Source organism: Mytilus trossulus, chromosome 10 (genome assembly GCF_036588685.1).
Source record: "Mytilus trossulus isolate FHL-02 chromosome 10, PNRI_Mtr1.1.1.hap1, whole genome shotgun sequence".
NCBI classification, from domain to species: domain Eukaryota; kingdom Metazoa; phylum Mollusca; class Bivalvia; order Mytilida; family Mytilidae; genus Mytilus; species Mytilus trossulus.
The window spans coordinates 47633625-47648148 of NC_086382.1; the positions used below are offsets into that span (position 1 = coordinate 47633625).

The 14524-nt window shown below is 32.0% G+C and overlaps 2 protein-coding genes across 2 annotated transcripts in view; both read left to right on the forward strand.

The window, feature by feature from the left end:
* Positions 1-14524, forward strand: part of LOC134687961 (uncharacterized) — a 16876-nt gene continuing 2352 nt past the window's right edge. Inside the window, exons 1-2 of the mRNA XM_063548424.1 lie at positions 1-2278; positions 3056-3288. Coding sequence (XP_063404494.1) covers positions 1-2278; positions 3056-3288 — 2511 coding nt within the window. The remainder of the gene's footprint in view (positions 2279-3055; positions 3289-14524) is intronic.
* The window catches only part of LOC134687962 (asporin-like), a 19463-nt gene continuing 17506 nt past the window's right edge, over positions 12568-14524 (forward strand). The window contains exon 1 of the mRNA XM_063548426.1: positions 12568-12735. The gene's annotated coding sequence lies outside the window, so the exon portion shown is untranslated. The remainder of the gene's footprint in view (positions 12736-14524) is intronic.

Here is a 14524-nt window from a genome sequence, read left to right on the forward strand (position 1 = left end):
ATGAAGGAGAGGGAGAAATTAAAAGAACTTGAAATGAGGGAAAGGCTAGAGATGGAGAAACTGAAAATTGAAATGGTCAAAGAAGAAAGCAACACTAAAGTTCACTCGAAATCAGATTATTTTGATGCAGCAAAAAACATACGTTTGGTTCCAAAATTTTGTGAAAAAACAGTTGATAAATATTTTCCACAGTTTGAGAAAATTGCTAACAATTTGAAATGGCCTATGCCGTATTGGACTACGATGCTGCAAAGTGTTTTTGAGGGGAAGGCCGCTGAAATATACTCCGCACTTCCATCAGAAAAAAGTTCCGATTATGACACGGTTAAACAGGAAGTTTTGAAAGCTTATGAGCTAGTACCAGAAGCATATAGACAGAAATTTAGATCTTATAAAAAGTTTGATTCACAAACATATGTGGAATTTGCTCGGGAAAAAGAAGATCTATTTGACAAATGGCTTACGTCAAAGAAAACAGATAACAATTTTGATAACCTAAGACAATTGATATTATTAGAAGAGTTCAAACTATGTGTTCATTTAGACTTAAAAACACATTTAGACGACAAAACTGTTGAGTCAATACATGATGCAGCTGTCATTTCAGATAATTATACTCTTTCACATAAAAGAAGTTTCAAGGGTCAAAATGTCAATACTTCCAGTGGAAATTACAAAAATCAAAGCAATGAGCGTACTGATAGTAAGCCTGTTGCACAGAATAAGAGTCAGTCCAGTTATAATATGTCTAGTCCAAAATTTGATACTTTTGAGAAGAAGTCACTGACTTGTGCTTATTGTAAGAAGATTGGTCACCTGATGGCTGATTGTTTTAGACTCCAGAAGAAGAATGAACGAGATAATAAGCCGAAGACCAGTGCTTGTACGACACCTTATATTACCAGTACATTGGAATGCCCTGCGCGTCAGGCTTTTAAGTCCAGTTTTTGTGATTACATGGAGGAATACAAACCCTTTATGTCTGATGGGTTTGTTTCTATTGTTGATGATACCACTCTTCAGCCTATTAAGATTTTACGGGACACTGGAGCTTCTCAGACTTTATTGTTAGAAGGTGTGTTGCCTTTGTCCGAGAATACTTCTGTTGGTGCCTCCGTTTTGTTACAAGGTGTAGAGTTAGGTTGTATAGATGTTCCTCTCCATCGTATTTATCTGAAGTCAGATTTGATAACTGGACCAGTTGTTGTAGGTGTTCGTCCTAATCTCCCTGTTGAGGGTGTTACATTATTGCTAGGAAATGATCTAGCTAGGAACAAAGTGGTTGCTGAACCAATTGTTACCAGTGAACCAGTGGTGGATGTTAAATCACCTGAAGATGATGCTGAATTGTATCCAGCTTGTGTTGTTACTAGGGCGATGGCTAGAAAACAACAAAATCAGAATTTGCAAAAAGACAAGTTTGATTACATGGACCTTTCTGACACTTTTATAGCTGACATTGAAGGTCCTGGTAGCTCAGAAAAGGCCATTACAAAACCACCTAGTGTTAACAAGAATGTTATTATGCCATGGCCAGACGTTAACAGCCATTCATTAGACCGAAAGAATTTATCTGAAGAACAACATAAAGACCCTGAGGTTCTTCAGCTCAGCCAGAGAGCTCAACCACAGGAGGAAGCAGACAAAGTGGCCGAATGCTATTACCATCAGGAAGGCATTTTAATGAGAAAGTGGAGGCCTCCTGATGCTACCCCAGAGGAGGAATGGAGAGTGGTGTACCAAGTGGTGGTGCCTAAAGTTTATAGGCAAGAAATTATTGGTCTTGCCCATGACACCCCCTTGGCTGGACACTTAGGTATAAGGAAGACTTGCCTAAAAATATTGCAACATTTCTACTGGCCCAGACTTAGAAACGATGTTGCAGAATACTGCAAATCATGCCATATATGCCAGGTTGTTGGTAAGCCTAACCAGAAAATACCACCAGCACCTCTTCTGCCTATTCCAGCCTTTGACGAACCTTTCAGCAGAGTTCTAATTGACTGCGTTGGACCTTTACCAAAGACCAAGACTGGAAATGCATATTTATTGACAATCATGTGTACATCTACTCGCTTTCCTGAAGCTATTCCGCTCAGAAATATCAAGACAACTACTATCGTCAAAGCTTTGATCAAATTTTTCACATTAGTAGGACTTCCTAAGTCTATACAGTCCGACCAGGGATCAAATTTCATGTCAGGTTTATTTCAGCAAGTCGTATACCAGTTAGGGATTGCTCAATACAGATCAAGTGCTTATCATCCAGAATCTCAAGGTGCCTTAGAACGTTTTCATCAAACATTGAAGAACATGATTAGAACTTTTTGTCTTCAATTTGACAGAGACTGGGATGATGGAGTTCACTTTCTACTTTTTGCAGTCCGAGAGGCTGTTCAAGAATCCCTTGGATTTAGTCCCTTTGAGTTGGTATTTGGTCATACTGTGAGGGGACCGTTAAAATTGATTAAGGAAAAGTGGCTTACTGAACATACTGACTTGAATCTTTTAGACTATGTATCTAGATTTAAAGAAAAATTGTTTACTGCTTGTCAAATTGCTCAGAAAAACTTAAAAAATGTACAGAACAAGATGAAAATATGGTATGATAAAGATGCCAGGGACAGAGTTTTTGAGCCTGGTGATAAGGTACTTGTATTTTTGCCAATCCCTGGACATCCTTTACAGGCTAAATATTGTGGTCCTTATACAATAGAGAGTAAAATTAATGATTTGAATTATATTGTAAAAACTCCGGGTCGGCGCAAACAAAATAGAGTGTGTCATATTAATATGTTAAAACCATATTTTGAGCGTACTAATGTACTATGTGATAGTAAACCAGTTGCAACTTTAGGCATGGTTAAATTTGAGAACAATCATGACAAACCAGATGTAATTGAACCAACTTTTAGTTGTAAAACTATGGAAGAGACAGTTAGATTGAAAAATTCAGAAATTTTGTCAAATTTAGATTCAAAACTTGCACATCTGTCTTTTGATCGTAGAGAAGAAATAAAAACTTTGGTATTTTCTTTCAAAAATCTTTTTCCAGATGTGCCTAACAAAACAACTGCTGTTTGTCATGATGTTGATGTAGGAGATGCTTCTCCAATTAAGCAACATCCTTACCGGCTCAATCCACTCAAACTTGAAGTTATGAGAAAAGAAATTAAATATATGCTTGACAATGATATTATTGAGCCGAGTAACAGTGAATGGAGCTCTCCTTGTCTCCTTGTGCCAAAACCAGATAAAACCTTTCGTTTCGTGACTGATTTCAGAAAAGTAAATTCAGTCTCAAAATCTGATTCCTATCCGATTCCAAGGATAGACGATTGTATTGACAATATTGGTCAAGCAAAATTTGTGAGCAAATTTGATTTATTGAAAGGTTATTGGCAAGTTCCATTGACACAGAGAGCTCGTGAAATATCAGCTTTTGTTACACCAGATGGCTTATTTCAATATACTGTAATGCCGTTTGGCATGAAAAGTGCTCCAGCTACATTTCAAAGAATGATCAATAATATTATAAAAGATTTAGACTGTTGTTATGCTTATATTGATGATCTAATTGTATGTAGTGATAGCTGGGAACAGCATTTAACACATTTGTATGATACTTTTGATAGATTGTCAAAATCAAATTTGACTGTTAATCTTGGTAAAAGTGAATTTTGTCAGGCCACTGTTGATTATTTAGGGCATACAGTTGGCCAAGGTCAAGTAAAACCTATAATGGCTAAAGTGGAAGCTATTTCCAAATTTCCTCCTCCTACAAATAGAAAACAACTTATGAGATATTTAGGCATGATTGGATTTTACAGGAAATTTTGTTCAAATTTTGCTACTGTTGTTCAACCATTGACTCATCTTTTACGAAAAGACTCTAAATTTATCTGGAGTGAAAATTGTCAAAACGCTTTTGAAAATAGCAAATCACTTTTAATTAATAGTCCAGTTCTGATTACTCCAGACTTTGAAAAACAATTTAAACTTGCCGTTGATGCAAGCGATGTAGGAATAGGAGCTGTTTTATATCAAGAGACAGATGATAATGTTGAAAAACCTATATCATATTTTTCTAAGAAATTAGATAAACATCAGAAAAATTATTCAACTATTGAAAAAGAGTGTTTTGCAATGTTGTCAGCACTTCAACATTTTGATGTATATTTGAATCCCACTGTATATCCTATTCTTGTTTATACTGATCATAATCCTCTCACCTTCATGCATAAAATGAGAAACAAGAATCAGAGGTTGACTAGGTGGAGTTTATTGTTACAGGAATATGATGTAATTGTAAAACATATTAAGGGTAAAGATAATGTAATAGCTGATGCTTTATCTAGAGCTTATTAAATCACTTTGTATATATTATGTATTTTTGTTCATATTATTCATGATAAGTTTTTGTTACACTAAAACTTCTTTTAAGGGGGGAGGTGTTATGATATTGTAATGGTTATGTTTATTTATGTTGGCCTAATTTGTGTTGAATGGCCTGATAGTTGTTTACCAAATAATTATATAACTGTGCAGTTTATGAATCACTGGAACAATCACAGAATGATTGGAACTTTCTAGAATGATCCTTATAAAAGATGCGTAATTTAAACTTCTACGTTATTCCAGAAACTTCCGTTGTAACTTTCCAGGATTTTCCACAATGTTCCATTATAGAGTGTTCAAGAACTTTCCATGACAACACTATATATACAGACACTAAAGTTAAACTCTCATAATTAAACTTGGACATAGACTTTGATAGACATTAGTATTCACAGCATTTGGATTGACACTTTTATTCTACAAACAACATCATACTGGATTGTGACATTAGTAGTGAACGTAATATTCAAATTGGATTCCGAAAGATTTCTGGATACAGATAAAGATAACAGATTGGACTCATATTTTGACAGTTAAGTTAACAGTAATATTTGTGTAATACCTTTTGTAAACTTTTGTATATTAAATATTGTTAAATTTTACTATTGATTTGTGTCTTTTGTTGGCTACAATTTAAAGGCGATTTCTGGCCGTAACAGAAATAGACTGATGTGAATATTTCCATACCAAAATCAATCCTTTTATTTTGAAAAAAGATTTAAAGGTATACATTTATACAGCAACCAAACGACCCATATAATTCAAAACACGAAGAGTCAACATGCAGATTTTTGTTATTGCTAGAAGCCTAAAAAGAATAAAAAGCCCGAAACTGCAAAATGAATAAATAATACGGAGTCAGTGAGTTTATAGACAAGTGTTTGGTTGCAATTTCACGTGCTCTTCGTTGATTTCGATACAAGCAAAACGATTCATTGTAAAGTAACGGTAAAATAAATAATGATTATGGAAGACAGACGTCAAGTGGCATACTAAATGAATATTAAGATAAAAAAATCAAATGGAAATATAATATGAAAATTAACCCTGAGTTGGTACTATAGACCGAGACACAGTAACGGAATTCTAATGGTTGTAATACTTTTGTTTTTAAAAGAGGGACTATTTCAATAGTCTGTAATTCCACGGTTTGTATCACACCCGGGTTTCACAATTTTGACGAACACAATAGTAAAACTATTTGAATTGTTATCTCGTCCAGATACTGGTTCATTATAAATAAGTAGATGCGATATGATTGCTATCGAGACAAATATACCCAACAAAGTCACAGTGTAAATACATTTGTCTGCCACACCGTCGCACTGCCTTTGAAAAATTAGCGGGGAAATCTAACGTTATTTTCGGAAAACGTCTTAATTTTTGGCGCAATTTGTGAGGCTTACGGGAGGGATTGAGTAAACAATATTATATTTCTCAATTTCCCTCAAAAACGAGTATGGTGACAAATATTTTTCAAAACGTTATGACGTTCCATTTTTTTCAAAGAATAACATATCTTACTTTGGCCAAATCGACACCGTTAGAAATATTAATAAAAATCAAAAATGTGCATTTCAAATGGTCATTTTTTGCCGTTGTTTGGGTTCACCATGACGTTTTTGACTTTATTTGAGTAAGAATTAATGCTTTAAATGGTAAAGTTAGATTTTTCTTACCATCTTAAATTATTTAGCTTCAATTTGAGCCCAATTATATAAGTTTTTGTTGATTAAAAAATCATAATCAATTTTGTTAAATAAAAAACGTTTTTTACTCCAAAATTGCAAAAATGTTCATTTTTCAGCAGCATTTTTTGCAAAAACGAAATCGACAACATATATTTTTTTTGGCAAAATTTCATTCTCTGTCAATTGAAGAATAAAACTTCTTAAAGTGAAAAAATTCTCACCGTCAGAAATAAACTGTTGGATATGCCCTTAACATAATGATTGTTTATTTCATTTTTAACGATATAAAAAGAACTGCCTACATGTATACTACAATTCTTGATCCCCTATCGGTAAATGCTATTACAGATAAAATAATGTATTACTGCATTGGAGCAGAGTTTATTTGCGTGCAAAATCTCTCACTTATATGACAGTAAAAACTTACTTCCAAAGTTTGTTTGCCCCATTTATGGCCATTTTGTTTTCTGGTATGTGCGTCCGTTCGTCCGTCTGTCCTCATGAAATTAAAGTTTTTGGTCGAGGTAGTTTTTGATGAAGTTGATGTCCAATTCACTTGAAACTTAGTATACATGTTTATCAATTGTTTAATACTTCGTGACTATATCACTGATTTACTCTTAATTATAGATATGCTGACTTAATGGTCCATTGTGGTGGCTGGTTTATGTGTGTGGTTATTTTTTGTACACATATATATCTATTCTTGTAACCTGATTTAAATATATCACTAGTATATACATTTTACCTACTTGTACGTTTGATATATATAACGTTTAGATACTTTGTATGACTATCACGCACATCTATGCTACAGCATTGAGACGGATCAAGTATTTTGGTGAGAAGGATCTTTGATGGGTATTTTTATATTGGTAGATATATAATATATATACGTAAAATTTTAAATAAATATATATATAGTTAGTCCTTTCATCTTTATTGCTTTATGTCCCGTTTAAGTAGGTTAATACTGTATGGTATAATATAAGATAATTGTGCTAGATTTAAATATTTATGAACATGTAATTATTGAATATGATAATGTTTTATTCATTACACATCTTTTTATATAAAATTAATTAAGTGTTACATTCAATCATGTGCACAAATGTTAAACTCACTAAAGGTAAGATGTTTGCTCGTTAAAGACCATTAAATATGAAACAAAATGATCTAATATATAAATAAAAGTAAACATATAGAAAAAACTCTAAATAAATATTTATTTCTGAACAATTGAACTAAACTCAAATTGTGAATGCAACATCGTTTGTCATTTTGACATATAAAGTCTGAATTTTCATAATTGATCACCAATGGGATAACTATAAAGTAAAAATCAAAGCCATGAATGTACATTGTAAGTAACTGAAGCTCATAGTACAGCCTTGAACAATGAGCAGAACGTATACTGAAAAGCAATGTATGGCCAAAGAGGCCATAAAAAATGAAACATGCAGTTCAATCTAGAAAAAAAACGACTAAGTCTTTAATAGGTAAAAGAAAAACAAATATGACAGAGAGAAACCAAAGGGAACATGTGAGCTACATGCCCCTTAATTATGACAGACACATTAAAACATGCAATGAAGCATTGTTTATTGATATAGTATTTTATGATAAATGTTTGGCTTTATTAATATTTTGATTTGAGCGTCACTGATGAGTCTTATGTAGACGAAACGCGCGTCTGGCGTACTAAATTATAATCCTGGTACCTTTGATAACTAATTATGATAAAGTATACAATTCATCTTGTGCTAACTGTTGATAAATTCCCATCATTTGTTCGTTTATACATAAAAGCAGATGTGAAAAGTTAATATAAACGCAATATAAGCCTCTTTAAATAATTGTTCAAATAAAATTAACAATTTTAGACATGAAATTTCAAATTTAAATCAGACACAGGGGTTTCTTTTTGTTACAAATAAAACAAATATCAAATATTATTTGATAGCTTCTTAAGTATAGCTTCAATAAGTGTTAAAAGAAAAAGACTATTGTTTTAAGAGCTGGTGTAATTTCATTGGATATTGTCTGTGGAACTGTCTTCATTTTTATATCCATAGCCGACATATAACTGTTCCTTGATTTGAATTTAGAAGTCACGATTCATGGGCTTGTAGATGAATGCCAGAGCTTTTAACATAAAAGATTGAAATTTTACATACACACTTTTTACTTCGCTTTTAAAAGCCCGCAATTTTGCGGGTGTTTTCTAGTAAACATTTAAAATACCAAAATAATGTAAAGCATCAATCACGTGTTCAGATGACGTTCCCTTTAAAATGTAAAATCAATCTAAATATCTGATTTTACTTATATTTTTCATTAAAGAATTATCGTTCTAGGGAAGCGACTGGATACCAATCATCTTATCCAGTTAGTTGTATAGGTGTCCATTATAATAAATTGGATATCAATTTTACATAGACTCCTATTTACTTTTTATCCTTAAGCATGCAAACTTAAAACAAGCACCCAGTATGACATAGGATGTTAGTCAATTACAGTGGAGGTATACAGCATTGATGGTGATTAGGTTCGATAGTTTTATGAAGTTTTGACAAGTAATCAATATATAGAGATGCGGAAATGATGTTTAAAGCAGTGAGAATAGATGCATTATCTGATGGTGATAGAATGCATCATTTCTGACGCAAATCTCTTTGTACGTTATTGGATTGTTATTCATTTTGCAGGTCATAAACTCGATATCAATCAACATTTTGATTTAAGTCTAAAAAGTGGAATAAATTCAATTTTAATCCAATTATCCAAGATGTGTTTTAAATTTGCTTAAGATTAATTCTTTGTGAAGATTGATGTACGTTTCGTTGAAAAGGATGGTCCAATAAAAGATTGGAAACATTACAATGTTCTTTAATCGGTATATATTCGATTATATATTTGATAACTGATACTTCATATCGGCATTAGTATGCATGCTTTATGTAAATAAATTGTGTTAAAATATCCAACAAACAATAAATACATGAATTCTTATACACAGAAACTTCTAAAACTAATTATACGATTTTTCGTTCCCTATTGTTAATTTTACATTTTTTTATGGTGATGTTCTTTGGCACCATCTTACAGTGTTTATATTTCACAGCTCGTTCGCTATACTCGTGTCCGTTGTGACGTTTTTGATTTCAACGAACGCAATCTATGTATTACTGATAAATTATCAAACCAGGGATATTGTTACCATAAATTACTTAAAACCTTAAGTTTACTAAATTTTTCCATAGATTGGTTTTGAAGTTTAGTTGTACCTGTAAAAAACTTGTTGCAAACGGGATAGCACATCCTCATTTTTACGGAAATATTGTTAACCGTGCCCGGAAATTCAGAAATGATCCATGTAAACATGTCGCTCATTTTAAATAAACTTATTCTAAAAGGTTACCTATTCAACACTGTAATAAGATCATTGAATATTGTTTTTATTGGTATAAATATTGATTTTGTTATCAGTAAATTAAAAGCTAACTAAATATTACTAGTATGTTATATACATATACATATTCATAGATCTACAATAAGTCGATACCTATAACTTGGCATTGCACAAGGTCATGTTTTTCTGTTTAAACTAAATCCATTGCATGGTGGATGTGTACGGATTGATAGTTAAGTCTTAGATGCATGATTTTTTTATTAGTTGTTAGTGGCTTTGATCTTGCTGTCAGATAACTGCGAGTACTCTCAGATCTGTTTATTGTGTCTTTTTGTGTCGGGATGTATAAGTACCCGGCCACGTCCTTTTTTTATTTTTGTCCATCTGATGAGTTAAGCCTTTTTCAACAGATTTTTATAGTTCGTTCTTATGTTGTACTGTTATACCATTGTCCCAGGTTAGGGGGAGGTTGGGATCCCGCTAACATGTTTAACCCCGCCACATCATTTAGGTATGTGCCTGTCCCAAGTCAGGAGCCTGTAATTCAGTGGTTGTTGTTTGTTTATGTGTTACATATTTTATTTTCGTTCATTTTTTTATTTTTTTTTATTAATAATATATGAATAAGGCCATTTGTTTTCTCGTTTGAATTGTTTTATATTGTCTTATCGGGGCCTTTTATAGCTGATTATGCGGTATGGGCTTTGTTGAAGGGCGTACGGTGACCTACATTGTATATAATGTCTGTGTCATTTTGGTCTCTTGTGGACAGTTGTCTCATTGGCAATCATACCACATCTTCTTTTTTTTATATACATCCAGATCTGTAAAGGAAAACAAATGTTTTATAGCCTTGAAAGATGTACAAGGTAATACAACCACTTTTATGATAATTTAATACAGTTCTAAAGAACTTGTCGAAATCTCGTATCACTGAATGAGTAAGAAAAGCAATATATCCGATTATTATAAGTCTATACAGATGCTTGTATGTAGAAAAGAAGCCCCAAAAACAGGAATCAGCTAAGTGAGTAACGACACAAATAATTTAAAGGATTAGGTCAGATCAGGGTTCTTTACTTTTAGAAGTCAAGTCCCGAATTGCTAAATATGTACTAAAAGAAGTGTACCTATATAAATGTACTAAAGATGTTTTCAAATAAGAGGTATCTATAAATTCATTTGATAAATAAGGTTGTTTCTACCAAACCTAGAAAAGAACTGCGATGGGGTCAGAATAAGTCATAAAAGATCTTCAATTCCAATAAATTAGTATTAATGAACTACAATTTAAGGAACAAACGTCGATTTATGATATTTTAGCAAAAAAGTCGTTTGTAACTAAGTAGTGTTTTATCTATATAATGTATGTATAAACATGTTGTTGTCACAATTATTTCGCCCGTTGAAATAAGTAATTATATTGATATCCTATTTCAGTGGTTGTTTGACTTATAACATAATAAAAATGGTTCTCCTTTACATCACTTCATCCTGTTGTTTTTTATTGTGATATAGCTACTGTACTGCCATTGGTGAATTCCTCAGATCTTGATCTCTTAAACCCTAAATCATCTGAAATCTTACCTCATAACTCGTTCATCTGTCTATGTTTATTTGATATTAACCGCTAAATATTGCATGTATATTCATGACGATTACATACCAATAAAACACGAATAAACCCTGATTTGTACTAGACCGACACATCTAGTTTGATTGTCAACATGTCAGCTCACAAGATTACAGTTCTTACAATTACAAACTATTCTTTGATAAATGATAATGTCTATTCAAGTATTCATATATTCTGGTGTTTGAGCCCCTGCAGTTTTTATTCATAATATCTAAAAACTTAACTGTTTTGTTCAGATTATAAACAAAGCTTTACTAAAAGGTTAATTGGTGACTAGTTAATGTGCAGTGGATATCATTACATGCATATTTGGGACGATGTAAAGCTAATTAAATATGATTTTCTCCTGTTTGAACTGGAACGACACGCTGATTTGAAATGTTGATGCGTTGGTTCAGTTAGCTGACAAGGTTGTGGTCTATACAGGAAGACATTTTACCCTTCTCAGTCCGATCTGACTAGTCCATGTGTATGATGGAGAAGCAACAAATACCAGTCTCGGTTTCGTGTTGTCCTGGAATGAACTTACGAACCCCAGCACTTCATGTAAAGACATTGAAAATATGTTTACCTTGTAAACAGGTAAAGATCGAATCCAAATATGTCTGAAAACATGTTATTCTTTTTCTGTTGGGGTGATTTTTACTTTGAGTTATTTCCGATAACTTCTGAGATTTAATGTTTATTTCAAAACCTTGACATCGGTCTAGGTCTTACATACATGTATATATGCGTGTTATACCTTTCATAAACTATAGGACCTGTGTTTGTTGACTTAATTTGACCTTTAATCTTGGTTCAAGTCAATAAATAGTTGGAATATCGAATATCATTATAGTTAACATAAAACAAACACGTAAAATGTATAATATAATAATAACATTATGTGAGCCTTGTCCTTAATGAGGGCAGATATGCATCGTCCAAAATGAGGAAAAACATAAAATATTTCTCTGTACAAAATATTTCCATTAAACTGTGGTAAAATGATATTCAAAATATGATTGTTAGTGTTGATACACCCTCATGATGTTATACAAAGACTCATACTTAACACTTTAACAGTCTTTTTATTTCAAATTGAGTTTATTTTATGATAGGTACATGTAACATGCGGTTGGCCTTTTATTTCCCTTTTTGTTGTTATGATGGATAACTTTCACAAATAAAATATTTGTATACTATATAATAAATTTAATCTATATGTCGTCAATACAGGTGTTCCAATGTCATGTCAGTTTTCTTTAACAACAAAAAATCAAATTACAAATTATAAAAAGTTTTCATAGCTTATGAAAGAACTTGAGATGAGGGACACGAAATCAGAAAATCAAACGAAAATAAACTCCCTGGCCACATTTTTAACTAAGGTTAAGATCTGTGACTAATCGGTTTTGAAATGGTCGAATGAACTTAAAAATAAACCCGTCTTTACAGTTTTATATAATGTGAAATTATTTAATGATAGGGACCAGCAGTGATAAATGACTGATGTGTTCAATAGTAAATAGGATTTAATATTCAAAAAACTGATGCTATACAATTTTTAAAAGTATAAACTTATAAACATACGAGAAATACTACAAGACTCTAAATATGTAAGGTAAGTTCTAACATGTCAATGTTAAAAACATATCCGACTTTGAAATAGAACAATACTATATCTTAAAAATAATAACAACGATTCGCATCGCAATAGTGTAGATAATTCTGATTAAGGTATTTGTAAATTGATAGTAGAAATTGGTCAAGATGTCATGAAAAGATGACAGAATAAACTGCCAATTCAATTGTAATATACTTTGTAAGAAATTATTTTATTAAAGCAGTACGGATGACCACAGAAAATTTATCGAACAATTTAAAAATATATATATATCTAAAAGGTTGATCTTCGGGCCCCCACGTTTTCTAATAATTCATATGTATTAAAATGAAGCTAAGGATAGAAAAAATGAATGCTGCTTTATACATTTTATATTTTGTGTATGGTTTTTTTTTATAGTAAATACCACTGTGCCTGTCTTTACATAAACTGGACGGCAGGTGATTTAACGTGAAAGAAACCTATAGTAAACACATTAAAAAGGTCTAAGATACGTTACAATTTTAACAAACGTATCATACAAATCCACTTTTCACTATTTGTTTTTGTTTTAAGGTTATCTTTTTTTCCTTCTTTTTTTTAAGGTGTGGGGGTGGGGGTGCAGAGATTTTAAAAGGGCGTGTAACATCAGGCTTTTCCGACACTCGTGTAATTATGTTATTTTTTATAATGATTTCAGTTATACAAAAAACTTTTTAAAGCTTTTTTATTTGTATAAAATGTTCAATTGGTTTAGTTAAACATAAGATAGCAACTAGACATCTCATTATTAGGACTTACACAATGAAACTGGGCGGAACTAACCGGTCAACGATCATTCATCCATCCTATTAGCAAACGCAGTAAGTGCTAAAGATCTAAATTTTTACTTTTTCATGAGTCATTCAAATCAAAAGCCGGAGTATCAAATTTCTTCAACTGTATTTTTGAACTTGTCAACGTATCTCGCTCTCTCTACAGGATTCAGCTTATGCCATCAATATTCACTAATTTGCACTTTTTACCATTCTGTACAAGTACATTTTTTCCTCCTAATTGATATTTTCTTTTAAATATTTGGTTGAAACAACACTATTTATATAAATTCATATTGGATCACATATTCCATACCTCTTTTTCTGTACAGCTCAATACTGTAACACTTCTTCTAATAGAAATCCTATTCCAGTTAGAACTAATATTATAAATGAATTCAATTCCATGACAATATTAAAAAAGAAGATGTCCTATAGTATGTTTGTCCACCAATCACCAATTGATTCTGTCAGGGTATTGTACACTTTTCACAGAAGACTGTCTATGCAAAGAATATCAAGTTGAGGGTGAGCTATATACAGAATTAACAAACATACTATTCGACAATGAGTTTATGCAATAGAGATTTCTTTAGAAGAGCAATGACTTCCTGCATGTGCTTAATATAGGATTTTAACACAGTACATGAAATTTAATAATAGCCCTGTAAAGTGGTTTAATAGTTCAGTTATCAAATTGAGGAATGATTGTAGTTAAGAAAAAAATGCATAAACATAATTCATGTATTTGCTTCTCATATGTTGCAAAACCTCTGACATACATCTATAATACGGTTTTAAATTTAATTCGATGTTTTCCTGTTCTATAACATAATAACGAGTAACAGACTCTTCCAAAACATTTTATAGTTAGTGTAATGAAATGGTTAAAAAAATACTTGCACAAACGATTTATATCAATTTAAGTGTGCCATAAATGTATTAAAGTAATTTCATGGTTAATTTACACTTAAAAAGGGTGTATCA